This window comes from Enhydra lutris, unplaced genomic scaffold, assembly GCF_002288905.1.
Source record: "Enhydra lutris kenyoni isolate GAN:26980312 unplaced genomic scaffold, ASM228890v2 scaffoldscaffold25, whole genome shotgun sequence".
NCBI lineage: Eukaryota > Metazoa > Chordata > Mammalia > Carnivora > Mustelidae > Enhydra > Enhydra lutris.
In genome coordinates this window covers 1,970,737-1,987,238 of record NW_019154109.1, presented here as the reverse complement: position 1 = coordinate 1,987,238, position 16,502 = coordinate 1,970,737, and the positions used below count along the sequence as shown (strand labels likewise).

At 36.1% G+C, this 16,502-nt stretch overlaps 1 protein-coding gene across 2 annotated transcripts in view; it reads right to left on the bottom strand.

Moving 5' to 3' along the window:
- The window catches only part of LOC111151021 (NIMA related kinase 7), a 149,857-nt gene that overhangs the window by 71,845 nt on the left and 61,510 nt on the right, over positions 1 to 16,502 (bottom strand). For both annotated transcript variants that reach the window (XR_002640835.1, XM_022508726.1), the window contains exon 3: positions 549 to 689. Coding sequence is in view for 1 of the 2 variants with exons in the window: in XM_022508726.1 (XP_022364434.1) it covers positions 549 to 689 (141 nt within the window). In the remaining variant the exon portion in view is untranslated. The remainder of the gene's footprint in view (positions 1 to 548; positions 690 to 16,502) is intronic.

The following is a 16,502-nucleotide window of genomic DNA, read 5'->3' as shown; positions in this document are numbered from 1 at the left end:
CAGAAGGATACAGATACAAGATGGCAATTTCAGACACGTCATCAATCCTCTGATTTAATCAATCCATTTCATTCTTTTTAAAATTTTCCAATAAAGAAAGTTAACTTCATTGTTCATTTATTGCCAGTCTGGTTCTCCACATTAATATAATACCCTGGACTGCCACTTACAAACTCTAGGCAATACATTTTGTAAAGTCTGTTTTCCTCTTGTGAGTTACCTGTTGAGTTAGGAGCCAGTGGTGAGAAGTCAAACGTGCCTCCTAAAATCTGGAGTTGTAAAAGCTTTTCTAGGATCATTGCAGTCAGTACTAAATCTGGGTGAACAAAACCAGCTAAATTTTTAAAGCGTAGAAGTAATATTAAAATTAAAAATTAATTTCCACTGTGTACTACACTCAATTCAAGCTTTTAAAGTATAATTTTTATTCCTTTCTAGCATTCTCAACTTAAGACTGTCATTATCTAATCATTCAGGACATACTTTCCTCTATTTATTATTCATATAGTATAATTTTACATCGATTTACATAATTAAAATAATCTTACCTGCACTTTTTTTAAAGCTACTGGCACTCCATCCAAGAGACAGGCTGCTCTATAAACTTCACTAAATTGCCCGCGACCAATTTTCTTTTCTATTCGAAAGTTGGCTAATGTATTATAGCCCATATCCGGTCGTAAAGCCTTCTGTAATTAAAAAAGTCAGAATAAGTTTTCAATCATACAATATTCACACAATCATCAACTATTTGACATAAGTAGGTGATACCTATGGTAAGCCTAGACATCTATTCTATTCAACAAATATTATATTGAGCCATTCATGCTAGGTACTGTTCTGTATCCTGGGGAGACAGTAGCAAAGTAAACAGATGATAATCCCTACCCTCAAAAGAAAAATTCTGGCAGGGAAAAAAAAAACAACAAACAGGGTAAACATGAAAAATATATATACAGTGTGTGAGATAGGAAGGGCTAAAAAAAAATAAATCAATCAAGGAAGAAGGACATGAAATATCAGGGGAGGAGGAGGCTTTTGAAATTTTAGATAGGAGCTCCATAAAATTATCTTCAATTCCTAGAATATAAACTTGTCCCACTCAATCTAGTACTCCTTTGATATTTGCTTTATTTTTCACAGAATCTTTGACTTGAAATAGAATGTGTGTACACACACACACACACACACACACACACACACACACACAGTGTAACCTGCCAACTAATGCGTGAAAATCTGAACTTCTTGAGAGTTACTAACTTTGACAAAGAACGTTTCCAGGGGCAGGGAATTTACCACCACATCGTCACTGTTTTTTGTTTGTTTGTTTGTTTGTTTGTTTAAGACTTCATTTATTTAGAGCAGTGCTGGGTTACAGCAAAACTGTGAGGAGGCTCTTGCCCCCATACACGCATGGCTTTCTCCATCCGTGCCACCATAGGGCTACTTTGGTTATAATTCATGAACCTACACTGACACCCGAAGCTCCTAGTGCCCATTAGGGTTCACCCTTGGTGTCACACATTCTATGGCTTTGGACAAATGTATAAAAGTATCCATCATTATAGTACCATACAGTGTATTTTCAGGGCCCTAAAAATCCTCTCTGTACCTCCTATTTACCCCACCCTCCCCATTAACACACCCCACCCACCTTTTTACAGTCTCCATAGCTTTGCTTTTTCCAGAATGTCATACAGTGGAAGTCACTCAGTCTGTGGCCTTTTCAGATAAGCTTCTTTCACTTAGTACATTTTTTTTTTTATTTAAAAGATTTTATTTATTTATTTGACAGAGAGAGATCACGAGCAGGGGGAGTGGCACGCAGAGGGAGAGGGAGAAGCAGGCTCCCTGATGTGCAAGGAGCTAGATCCCAGGACCCTGGGATCATGACCAGAGCCGAAGGCAGACACAACAGACTGAGCCACCCAGGTGCCCCCATAATTACATTGTTAAATAATATTTTGCTGTTATTCATGAAAAAAAAAAAATCACTTCTCCTAACTAACACTTTTTAGTACTTACTATGTATTAGCTGCTAGGAAAATAGAGATGAACCAGAAATGCTTTCTGCTTTGAGAGAGCTTACCCAACATATGGAAGAGGCTCCTAACTGCTATGAGAGAAATAGTTACAGGGTATTGGGAAGGGAGCGCAACTGTCATTCCTATCTTGAGACAAAGCCCAACTCCTTATACATTTTATCCATTGTCCTAGTACTTTTGTTCATTTGTTCATTCATAGGCTCTTTCAGTCATTAAGTCAGTTACAGAGTAAACATTACTTGAATACCCACTACAGTCAGCCACTGTTGCTGAAGTTACAACACGTACCCAACACACACTGCCTTTTAGGTTCCTCATGACACTCATGATCTATCTCAGCCCCTCTACCAAAAACCAAACTATAACAAAATAGCCTAGTTTAGCGATCAAATACCCTTATAGCTTCTCTTTTTTGGCAAAGGCATTCTGAGATCCCTGGATTATTTGTTAGGACACTCTTCCAAGCCTTTACCATTCTCTTCACATCCTTCTGGACCTCCTCTATTCTCTGAGCCAACGTGGAGTACGCATGTCATTCTTGTGGGGTCTGACTAGTGCACTGACTAGTAAGAGTGAACATTAAATGCCTATTAATGCAATCAAAGATAGCACTGGCTGGTAAACACACTAAATTGAACTTGAACTCTTAGTCCTTCAAATAAATCTCTGCTAAGCCTGATGACCCCATGACTTATGCAGAAGGCTATTTTGATATACAGGTAGTACTTTACCTTAACCCCAATACTTTCAACATTGTTGATTTTACTACATCTATCATGCTAGCAAAAATTCTAAAATTCTGCTAAAGTTTCACTGTAATTCAAATACAATGTTTCTCAAAAAGAGAAACTGATTTTCTTTCTTCTGGAAGTCCAAACTATTGTCAAGAAAAATACCATTCTTCATTTAAGACATGCAAAATAACCAGTATACAAGAAATTTTACAAATTCATTCCATAAATATAATACCATAAATAACTGTTATAATAGAATAATAGTAGCAACTACCATAATAAAGGAAGGTTCCATTCTGTACCTACAACTTAACAATTCCTATATATTAGGACTTTATATGCCATCTAATTCGTTCTCATGTTATCAAACCATATCTATGTCTAGTTGATTCCCACGTATAACCTTTACTATGCTACACAGTCACTAAACAAAATCTTCTACAATATGACTCTATTTTATGGGAATCCTACATGACGATTCACAAATATTTTCAATTTCAAATCTTTTGATTAAAAAAAGCAGAAATAAAAACATATGTTAAGAATGAAAACAAAAATACACACAATAAGAAAAATAAAAGAAAAATTAAATTATCAAAACACACGCTATTCATTTATAAGATTTCTTCTTGGAGTCATTGAGATTAATTTGATTAAGTGCCTCTGTGACAACATGATACCTATTTAAGAAAGGAAACTTACAAAGTACCACTTCTTAGATATAGTCAATAGATAGTAGCAACTTTTCATAGTTTCTTAACTGTTAATAAAAGTTACATTTAAAGAGTAGAGATTTTTTTAACTGCTACGCTTTCCTAAGAAAAAATTTTTTAAATATCAACACACGAGGATAGTCTGCAACCTCAAAGAAAAAGAATTCCTTCTTCCGCTATATATGTACATACCCTTTTTACTCCTGACGAAAACCTGTCAATCTCAACAGGAAAATACAACTTCATCATTAGGAACACTATCATACAATCCATATACGTTAAATTTAACTGGGAATTCCATCTTCTGTCTGCACAGTAACTGACAAATATTAGCGTGAACTGCTAAGACAGTGTGACAACTGCATGCTGAGAGCAAAGTCTCACTAATGTGTTTTGGCATGCAGGTTTGTAATCACACATTTACATATGCAATGACCTACATTTGCATGTCAGATCACACACTGTCTTGGTTTATTAAGACTGGGCACCTCCCTGCGCTTGGCGGCCAGAGTGGCGAGAGAGGGCCAGAGGGCGGTGTTTTTTGGCAGTTGAGGGATGAACTGCCACCAAGGATTAGGTTGATATGGCCTGAGCATTAGACACTTCATTAGACGTAATCTGTTTAACAGTGGGCAGTGTATGTAAACTTCACAGCCCATTTGCGGCACCTTTCTCCCCCTATGGCCTTTCTTCAAAGGGCAGTGTGGGTGAGTGACAGCTTGTCTCATCTGCTCCCATGTCCTGTCACCCAGTGTAGACATGGAGAGCTGACATGAGAAGGAGCATAGCTGCACATCTCCAGCTACCCCTGGGTCCCTTTGCCACACTGCAATTTGTATAAAAATAAGCCTGTGTAGTAGGAGATCTCCTTTAGGAGATCATCAGACACGTAATACATAGACTTTAGCAATGATTCTATTATATTGTATTCAATGCTATACTTCATTTTCATGAATTATATCCTATTGTAGGCAGCACTGTATTAGGTGCTTTAAATAAAAAGATGATATCATCAAACGAGTGCCCACACAAGTAAAGAACTATTTTTAGGAAAGAGCTCTATTCTCTTTTCTGAATGATGTCCAATTTCATATGTATGTGTGTGTGTGTGTGTGTGTGTGTGTGTGTGTGTGTGTGTATAGCTTAGCATTTGAGGTATACTGGGAATAAATAACCCAGCAAAATAATGAGATTCAAATCAGTATGAAACATGGACCAAATAAAATCACTTAAATTGCTTTTTTCCTGGTCTCAAATTGGTGTATAAACTGCATCTGTTTCCTACAGTCCCTTAATGATCAGGATATTTTTCTGAGCTGCACAAAATGGTTTTTGGATTTGGTATGAGTCACTTAAAGGATCTTAAATTTTTATAAAAACAAAAACACCTCTGCTGTTTCTTCCACTGAAATAAAGATAATAAGGCCTTTCCTAGGACACAGGGCCAAGTCATTTTTATACAGAGCCATGGGCCTCCCCTACCAGCCATACCAAGTGTTCCCCAAGTGCGCCATGAGCTTTGGCCTCTCCATGCAAAGCATGTGCTTATCCCCATGCCTTCTAAATTACTTTGCTCTTCACACCTGGCAAACCACAACTCATCTTTGAGATTCCACTGCCAGCCTTCTAAGGAATCATCTTCGGCTTGTGGGCAGCTTTACTGGCTCCTTCCATAGCAACTGACAGTAGTCATTCAACTCTACCAACAGCTGTACAAACTCCAGCACTGAGCAAGTTTCTGGATCTCACTGGATTTAATTATTCATTTACATATATGTATTCTTCCTCCACATAACTGACTTTCTCAAAGCCAGAAACCACGTTTTATCTTTGTATCCAGCTGCCATGAAGGTGCTCTGACATGAACTAGATAATCAGTATTTACTAAATAAGTGAATGCAACCAAAAGAACTTAATGGAAAAGGCTTTAAATACATGCTGCATGACTGTAACTATTGAGAGGCTCTGAGTAGAAGCAGGTAGAAATGCAGTACGATGCAGTGGAAAAAATTTCAGTCCCACAAAGCAAGGCAACTGTCTCTGCCTCTTACAGCTTCCGCACAGGTGAAACAGAGAATTCCCTTATTCCTCATTATTAAAGGACACTTAGTCATAATCCACAATCCGAGTTAGAGTACTATGGGAAGCACTAAACACTGTTTCAAATCAATCTTGCTCCGAAGCCTGACTAGGCATGGCATTACGAAAGAATCCACAGAGTTCCCAAATAGCCCCTTAGAAAAGGCAGAGGTTCTGGAGTTAATCGGCAAGACCTAGGCTCAAATCCCAGCTCTGATGTTCAGTGTCTTTTTGTGCAGCAAGCTACCCAAACCTTGTTTCCTACTTCTGTAAAATAGGGGTAAGCCTACCCAAAGAACTGTGTCCAAGAGAGACTATGATTATAAAGTACCTAGGACAGAGCCAAGCACAGAGCACATACTCAGTATCAAAGAAGACTTTCCTTTCCCCAAGAGTACCAGCAGTGACAATGTTCCACCAACTCACTCTAACAGGGCTCTTGTGTTTGAAAAGCCTCCTTCCATGTCCTCTCCTTTGCTGCTAGATTTCCCAATGCCAAGAGCACGCTTACTAGGAGTTCTTAGTCTCACCCCACCCTGTGCTCTGCCTTCCAACAGGGATACCTCATTTATCATGTGGGTTATCTTCCTAATTCACAAAGGAAACTAGCCTAACCCCTTGGGTATGAGGCTACTTAGGTGACAATACAGTGGGTCCAACTACAGTTATGCTGCCTGATTTCCTTTTAACAATTATTGAGAGAAGGGCATTTAGTACCAAAAAACACCATGTTTATAATCTGGTTATCTGGTTAGAACATGCTTAAAATGAAGTTTAAAACTGCAGGCACGTGAAAGAGGGGAATAACTCATTCAAAACCCATAAACCCTACGAGTCTGAAACTGTCTGGCTTCATGACAAAAGAAAACTGAGAAAGGGCATGGCTAATTCAGTACACAGCATCTTCTAGGATTACTGAGATAAAGACTACATACCCCACAGAAGTATTTTCAAACAGATTAATTTTTGGAAGAAGTCTTAAAACGTAACTAATTAACATGGGTAGCATAACTATAAGCCTGTATAAGTTGTTTCTCAATATTACTTTATCTCATAATTACTAACCATAAGATACCCATAACTCTTGACTTAAAGAGCATAATTAAAACGGTTCTTGGAAGCATTTATCTTACATTTTTGTGGTAAATTATTATGTTTAGCCTCATACCATTCCTGAATCTATATACTAATAGGTTATATTATAAAAGTATTCTGAAATATCAAAAACATAAAATAAATATTCAAAATTATAGATAACAACTAAGAAAACAAACCCTGGGGTGAATGAAGCTTTATATAACACCTTAAATGTTCCGGTTTCTTACTAATGCGCCTCTTGTTGATCTGAATGCATTCTAATCCTGTAAGATCTTACTAATTGGGATTAACTTCTACTGCTTCCTTCATATAAAACTTCTCTTTTTAAAATAAAAATTATTCTGTTGTGCCAGTGGTTCTTAGTCTTACAGGTGCAGACTCTTTAAACAATGATTTCCTAGGACTAAATTAATTTCTTTAACTTGCTTTAAATTTGAAGGCAAGGACACTTAATGAGCAATAAGATAATTCAGGATAACATTATGATGACAATTCTCTCTCGGGAAATTAGAAGAGTCACCGCATGGACTCAATAAACTCCCCAGGGAGAAAATTATATCCTGATAATTCCTAGTGGTATTGTTATCAATGATCTAATATACAAGCCAGTATTAATTACAATATTTAACATCATTAGTAAGGTTTTCAATTTTATTGCAAATTTATCCCTCACTGGTGGTTTTCACATTACCAATGATGCAAGTTAATAACCTGCTTTATATTTTGTATTAATGTTACTGGATTTCTCCAAAATTTAAGAGTAACAAACTTCAAAATGCTCTTCAATTTTACTTAGCAATAAAATTCATGCTCTGGTCTTGAAGATGGTATTACTCATCACCAATCTACTCAAACTAGAACAGCCTTTTAACAATATTTAACACAACTCTGTCAAATATTATTTTCTATAAACTTTCTATAAACCTCATTGGAAACCAAAACAACAACAACACAAAAAAACACCACATGCGCCAGCAAAGTCTAATGATCCATGCTTTTTCCACATTTGAACACTTACCTCCCTAGAATTTCTTGAACTATTTCAAAGGTAACCAATTCCTAAAGATTAGTAAGTGTTGGAGATTTGCACCAGTTTGAACAATATGCCATTAATCATTACTACTGGCTTTTTACCAAAGGAGGGAATTCATTGTAGCAAAAGAAAATGAGTGACCATATATAGCTAATTATCTAGCTAAACATTTATAAGACCCTAGTATTTGTATCATTTAATCATCATTAGTTATACTTCCTAGCATAATAATTACTGTATCTAAATTATGTAACCAAAAATACTATCTTTGTCACCTTATCATGAGCAGAATAGTTGATTAATGACAAAGATACTCCCATTTCCCCCACTCCGCCCATGAGCACCACCAGCTATACCTGGAAAAATTAAATATGGCAAGGAAAAGTCTCTTACTAAGAGAACAGAGATAGAGACAGGGAGAAGTAGAGGGAAGGGGTTTTCTGAAGTTTATTCGTTTATGCCACAAGTATTAGCAGGGGAGGAGATATAAACAAGGCATACATAATACAAAAACAACAAAAAGAAAGTAAACATATACGTAATAGTATCTAATACTTATTCCACATTCTTTAGTACTATGCAGAGAAATATAATAGGATGACATACGGAAAATGAGAAGATGGTTATTTTAGATTGGGTAATTCAGGGATGACCTGAGGAGGTGACATTTACATTGTAATTAAAAGACCCCAAGGAAAGGAAGCAGCAGAAAGAACAGCTGGAGAAAATGTCTCAAAAATGATGGTGTAAAAAGGACAGTGTGGCTGTCAAGGGGGACAATGGTAAGGAATGAGGCTCAAGAGGTAAGTAAGCACTGACAAAATTACATAGTACTCTGATGGCTAGAATAAGGAGTTTGAGGTTTACACAGGAAGCAACGTGCTCTGATCTACTATACCTTTTACAAAGGTAAGTCACAGTGCTGCATGGAAAAGGAACTGGAGAGGAGGATGAGTAAAGCTAGAGTGGAAGCTGGGAGACTAGACATAGGTAACGGACTTGACCTGGGAATTATAGTGAGATATGACAACAGCTGGAATCAGGATATAATCTTGACATAGAGTCAAAGGAATACCTGATGAATTGAATATAAGAAGTGAGGGGCAGAGAGAAATCAAGAATAAGTCATAGATTTTTGGCTTGAGCACGCAGACAAATCTTGATGCCATTTACTAGGATAAACACGGCAAAAGGAGAGGCAGTTTGGGCAGAACATAGGCAATAAAAATGTAATTTTTAGATTACATTTAGATTTAGTAAGATTATAATGTGATATACAAACAATCAGTGGGTAGAGAAATCTTTGGGCCAAATAATTTATGGCAAAAAGTTGTCACTATCATAGTCATGGTTGACGTGGTCATCATCACCATCAACTAATGAGTGCTGTGTGCTAAGCACCACACTAAAAGCTCCCTATCAACTCTATGAAGTGAAAAATACTATTCTTTTCATTTATTGATAACTAAGTTTTATAGATGTTAAATAACTTGCTCTCCATCACATAGCAAGAAAATGAGAGATCTCAGAATTCATCCTAGACAATCTGTCTTCAGAGTTCATGTTCTCAACCACCACACCACATAGCCAGTCCCTGTTTCCTTCCAGCAACTCTACAGATAAATGCTTCTATGTTCCACAGGGTACTATCCTTGGCCTTCTCTTCTCACTTTACTCATTCACTCTGGGCAATCTAATTCACTGTTCAATCTCACCCATTCATTGGTTCTGGAAGTTAGTGTTAATTGATTCCAGGTATCCCCCATACCCTCTATTGGACACTCTATCACAACTCTCCTAGAAACTCCTCCTCCACCTCTTTGTTCTGCCTTGATCTACCTCCCCTTGATCTATACTTAATGAGATCCAGTCAAGAAAGAAAAAGAAATGATGCATAATTAAATTTATTCTATATAAATGTGGCTGATAAAAGAGGTACTTATCAAAATTTCTAAATATAAGAAATATTTGCTTTATGAATACTTAATGAGAAAGGTGTCTGAAACATAATCACAGTTTCATGAAAAAGTCATAATATTCACATAATAATGATATAAAGGAAAATATAAAGATATCCTAAATGTACTGGCAATTTTTTAAAATTCTGATTCCAGTGTACTTAACATACAATGTTATATTCATTTCAGATGTACAAAACAGTGATTTAACAATTCCATATATTATTCAGTGCTTATCAAGGTAAGTTACTCTTAATCCCCCTTCACCTATTTCATCTATCCCCCCACACTCCTCCCCTCTAATAACCATCTGTTTTTGTTCTCTATAGTTAAGAGTCTGTTTCTTGGTTTGTCTTTTTCTCCCCCTTTGTTTTGTTTTGTTTCTTAAAAACCACATATGATTGAAATCCTATGGTATCTGTCTTTCTCTGACTTATTTCACTTCTATACGTTCTAAATCCATCCATGTACTTGCAAACAGCAGGATTTCATTCTTTTTATGGCTGAATAATATTCCACTGTACATATATACCACCTCTTCTTTATCCATTCATCCATCAGTGGGCACTCAGGTTGCTTCCACAATCTGGTTATTGTAAATAATGCCACAATAAACATAGGGGTGAATGACCCTTTAAATTAGTGTTTTTGCATCTTCTGGGTAAACTATATGATTACTGGACCATGGGGTAATTCTATTTTTAATTTTTTGAGGAACTTCCATACTGACTTCCATAGTAGTAACACCAGTTTGCATTCCCACTGACAGTGCAAGAGGGTTCCTATTTCTCTACACTCTTGACAACTCTTGTTGTTTCTTACAATTTTGATTTTCACCATTCTGAGACATATGAGGTGATATCTCATTGTGGTTTTGATTCACATTTCCCTGATGATGAGTGACGTTGAGCATCTCTTCATGTGTCTATATATCTATATATATCTGTATATAGATTTTGTATCCTGTGACCTCACTGAATTCATTTGTCAGTTTTAATAGTTTTTTTGGTGGAGTCTTTAGGGTCTTCTATATGTGGTAACTGTATGTCTTCTTTGGAGAAATGTCTGTTCATGTCTTCTGTCCATTTTTTAATTGAATTATTACTTTTTGGGGTCTTTTTATATCCTTCGGGTATGTGTGAGTTGTGTAAGTTCTTTATTTTCAATACTAACTCTTTATCAGATATGTCATTTGCAAATATCTGTTTCTATCCAAGTAGATTGTCTTTCGGTTTTGTTGGTTGTTTCCTTTGCTGTGCAACTTTTTATTTTGATGTAGTCCCAACAGTTTATTTTTGCTTTTGTTTCCCTTTCCTCAGGAGACATATCTAGAAAAATGTTGCTATATCTAATGTCACAGAAATTATTGCCTATGCTCTCTCCTAGGATTTGTAAAAGCTTTAGTCCTCATATTAAGGCCCTTAATCCATTTTTAGTTTATTTTTTTGTATGGTATAAGAAAGTGGTCCAGTTTCATTCTTTTCCATGTTGCTGTCCAGTTTTCCCAACACCATCTGTTGAAGAGACGGTCTTTTTCCCACTGCATGTTCTTGCCTCCTTTGTTAAAGATTAGTCGATGATAAATTGGGGGGTTTCTTTTTGGGTTTTCTATTCTTTTCCATTGATCTATGTGTCTATTTTTGTGCCAGTACCATACTGTTTTGATTATTATAGATTTGCAATGTAATTTGAAGTCTGGAATTGTGATACCTCCAGTTTTGTTCTTTTTCAAGATTCCTTTGGATATTCGAGGTCTTTTTGGTTCATACAAATTTGGGGATTGTTTGTTCTACCTCTGTGAAAAATGCTGTTGGTATTTTGATAGGGATGCATTAAATCTGTAGATGTAGTATAAACATTTTAACAATATTTGTTCTTCCGATCTATGAGCATGGAATGTCTTTCCGTATCTTTGTGTTGTCTTCAATTTCTCTCAACAATGTTTAATAGTTTTCAGAGTACAGGTCTTTCACCTCTTTGGTTAAGATTATTCCCAGGTATCTTACTATTTTTGGTACAACTGTAAATAGGGTTGTTTCCTTAATTTCTCTCTCTGCTGCCTTGTTACTAGTGTATGAAATGCAACAGATTTCTGTATATAGATTTTGTATCCTGTGACCTCACTGAATTCATCAGTTTTAATAGTTTTTTTGGTGGAGTCTTTAGGGTTTTCTATATGTGGTATCATGTCATCTGCAAACAGTCAAAGTTTTACTTCTTCCTTACCAATCTGGATGCCTTTACTTTCTTTCTCTTTTCTGATCTCTATGGTTATGACTTTCAGTACCACTCTGAATAAAAATGGTGCAAGTGGACATACTTGCCTTGTTCCTGAACTTAAGGGAAAGCTGTTTTTCACCAATGAGCATGATGCTTTCTCTGTATCTACTGAAATGATCACATGGTTTTTATCCTTTCTCTTATTGATGTGATGTATCACATTGATTGATTTGCAAATATTGAACTTGCATCCCAGGAATAAATCCCACTTGATCGTGGTGAATGATTTTATTAATGTATTGTTAAATTTGGTTTGCTAATATTTTGTTGAAGAATTCTGCATCTATGTTCATCAGAAATATTGGCCTGTATCTCTCTTTTTTGTTGTATCTTTATGTGGTTTTGAAATCAGGGTAAGGCTGGCCTCATAGAATGAATTTGGAAGTTTTCCTTTCTCTTTTATATTCTGGAATAATTGGAGAGGAATAGGTATTAACTCTTCTTTAAATGTTTGGTAGAATTCACTGGTAAAGCTGTTTGGTCCTGGACTTCTGTTTGTTAGGAGTTTTTGATTACTAATTCAATTTCTTTGCTGCTAATTGATCTGTTTAAATTTTCTATTTCTTCTTGTTAAGTTTTGGTAAGTTATACATTCTAGGAATTTATCCATTTCTTCTAGATTGTCCAGTTTGTTGGCATATAATTTTTCATAATATTCTCTTACAATCCTCTGTATTTCTGCACTGTTTGTTGTTATTTATCTTCTTTTGTTCCTGATTTTGTTTGAGTCCTCTATCTTTTGCTTTCTTTTATTTATTTATTTATTTTTTAAATGAGTCTGGCTAGAGGTTTATCAATTTTGTCGATCTTTTCAAAGAAACAGCTCTTAGTTTCACTGATGTGTTCTACTGTTAAGTTTTTGTATCATTTCTTTATTATTTCCTTCCTTCTGTTGGATTTGGGTTTTGTTTGTTCTTCTTTTCCTAGCTCCATTAGGTATAAGGTTAGGTCTGTTTGAGATTTTTCTTGCTTCTTGAGGTAGACCTTTAGAGATTAATTTATTTAGAGATTAATTTATTCATCTAACAAACATTACTGCACAGCCATTATCTACTATCACTGACATAAAATATGATCCACAAAAGTGAATACTACACTGCTGACACAGCATATTATTTTTCTTAATTGAAGTACACTTGATGTACAATGTTATATTAGTTTCAGATTTATAACATATTAATTCAATAATTCTATAGGTATTCAATGTTCATCACAATTAAGTATAGTCACCATCTGTCACCATACATTACTACAATATTACTGGCTATATTCCCTATTCTGTACTCTTCATCTCTGTGACTTACTTATTTTATATAACTAGAAATTTCTACCTCTTAGTCCCTTTACCTATTTTGTCCATCCCCTCACCTACTTCCCCTCTGGCAACCACCATTTTGTTCTTTGTTTTTAAGAGTCTGTTTGTTTTTTTTTTAAGTTGTTTGTTCATATAAGTGAAATCATATGGGTTTTTTCTTCCTCTATTGGACTTATTTAACATAATATCCTATAAGTACATTCACATTGTCATCAATGGCAAGATCATACCATATCTTCTTTATCAATTCACCTATCAATGAACACTTGGGTTGTTTTCATATCTTGGCTATTGTAAATAATGCTGCAATAAACATACAGATGCATATATCTTTTCAAAGTATAATCTTATTTAATGGAAGCATATGAGTATAAGGAATTAGCCAATAATCATTATTTTTTCCGAGAGTTATTTTTTTGTTGTCTCCAAATTATATATTTCCACAACTATAACATTTTCCCTAGTATCTCTATCATGAAATGTAGTTTATATAACATTATAATGAGCTTTTACGCTCACTATGTTCCATTAGTGACTAAATATATTTGAATACCATTACCTTGCTACCTTAGACTTGCAGATGAAAAATAGCATAGTATAAGCAAGACATGACTGAATCTGAGCCCAAAATAAGAAATGACACAAAATGTAATTGGATAAGTAAAAGGAGACAAAATGATGCAAGACCTTCTAAGTCATATAAGGAAATACAGAATTCACCCTAAGAGTGATAAAAAAGCAGCCCTTTAGGGGCACCTGTGTGTTTCAGTCATTGAGCATCTGCCTTCAGCTCAGGTTGTGATCCCAGGGTTCTGGGATCGAGTCCCGCGTCGGGCTCCCTGCTCTGCAGGAGGCCTGCTTCTCCCTCTCCCACTCCCCCTGCTTGTGTTCCCTCTCTCACTGTCTCTCTGTTGGGTAATAAAATCTTTAAAAAAAAAAAAAAAGGAAGCCCTTTAAGGAGCATGAGATAATGAAATGTACACTTTAAAAGGATAAGTCATGCTACAATGTAAAGAATGAACTAGAAATGGTTAAATGAAAGGTAAAGAGCTCAGTTACATAAAGTTCCTGCAATAACCCAGGCAAAGGGCAACAATAATCTTAACTAGAGTAGTCAAGTCAGGATGTAGAGAATCAGCAGAACTGATAGCTTTTTAAGAAATAAAATCAAGAGAACATGGAAACCACCTAAACATAAGATATGAGAGTCCCTTGTTTGTAGCTTGGTCAACCAGATGGATGGTGGTAATAATCACAAGCAAAAATGCAATCTTGGGCAAAATACAATAAATTTCATTTTGAAGACTAAGAGCTTGAGGTACCTATAAAAATATTAAGGGTCAGGGCGCCAGGGTGGCTCAGTGGGTTAAGCCTCTGCCTTCGGCTCAGGTCATGATCCCAGGGTGCTGGGATCGAGCCCCACATCGGGCTCTCTGCTCTGCAGGGAGCCTGCTTCCTTCTCTCTCTCTGCCTGCCTCTCTGCCTACTTGTGATCTCTGTCTGTCAAATAAATAAATAAAATCTTTAAAAAAAAATATTAAGGGTCATGGTGATTAAGATCAAACTGGCCAGGAAATATATGAGGAACTTTCTCTGCAAAAGCTAAAGAATCACTGGCTTGGAGTCAGACAACCCTGGGTCAAATCCCAGCTCTACCCCTACTAGCTATGTTACCATGGGCAAATTAATTAATTAGTCTGAGCCTCAGTCTCTTATTTGTAAAGTATGAGAAATAATGCTTTGTATGTTATCTGTTAGAAATAAATGAGGCAATGTATTCAAAATGCTTAGCACAAGATAGGTGTATTTTAAGAATTCAATAATCGGTAGGTGCCAATAGTAGCGGCCATACCACTACCCCAGACAAAAGCAGGATGAAGGTGGTAAGACAGTGAGCAGGTGGTCAAGTTTTCAACTAATGTGAGGAGTGATGAGGAGGGGAGAAGATAACAGCTGTCAGAAAGGTGAAAATCCTTTAGATGGGAAGCAGAAGCCTCAGTACAGCTCTTGCTTCCTCCTGATCCTTACGGTTTATGGCTATTAGAGAACAAGTGGACTCTACTTGGGACAGTTAAGGGGGAAAACCAGTGTCCTTGGGGGAAAGAGGTACATTCCAGTTAAAAACAAAGAAGTGAAAAAAAAAAAGTTCAATAAGAAATGAGGGACGTAGGTAGTTACTTGTACAATGAAAGAGAAAATCTGTAGATACTTGTATATTTTAATATTCATATTCAAAAAGGTGGTGCTTAGAGAATTGATCGATTTCACACCAAGTTTATATTCATTCAAAAATATTTACTGAATGTCTACTATGTGCCTAGGTACTATTCTAGGCACTAGGGATAAAGCTTATACTCAAGCAGAACAATGACAATGAACAAAATAAAGAGTGCTAAGGTGATAAATTCCATGGAGAAAAAATATGGTAGCAAAGGCATACTGTGTTGGAATGAAATTTCAATTTTCACTGAATGATCACAGTATGTGATATTTAAATATATACTTGAAGAAGATGAGTGAGCAAGCTGATGAGGTTTTAAACCGGTTTTAAACAGATATCACTTGACTATAATGTTATATTTTATATTTAAATTTTGTATAATTTTATGTCTTCTGTGTTGAGAGTAAAGAGAGGCAAGGGTGGAAGTGGAGACCAAGTGGGAGGCTATCACAATAAGGTATGTGAAAAGTTAAAATAATTCTGACCAGAGTGGTAGCAGAGAGTAAGAAGTATTCTGATTCTAAATGTATCTTAAAGATAGAGCCTATGGAATCTATTAACAGATTAGAGATTAGATGACAGGGATGTGAGGGAGTCAGGAATGTCTCTAAAAATTTTAGCCTAGCAAATGAAAAAATGGGCCTCTCACTAATTGTCATAGAAAAGACTATAGCTGGGCACCTGGGTGGCTCAGTCGATTAAGCATCTGCCTTCGGCTCAGGTCATGATCCTAGGGTCTTAGGATTGAGTCCCATGTCCGGCTCCTTGATCAGCAGGGAGCCTGCTTCTCTCTCTCCCCCAGATCATGCTCTCTCTCAAATAAATAAAATCTTTTTTAAAAAGAGAGAAAGAGCTTGAGAGAGAGAAAGAGAAGACTGTAGATAGAAGAGTTTTAGGTGGAATATTTAGAGATCCGTTTCAGGCATGTTAGGTTTGGGGCATGTAAATCTGATGTCAAGTATCCAAGTGGACGCATGAGTTTGGAATTCAGGATACAGGTCTGCATTGAAATATAAATCTGAG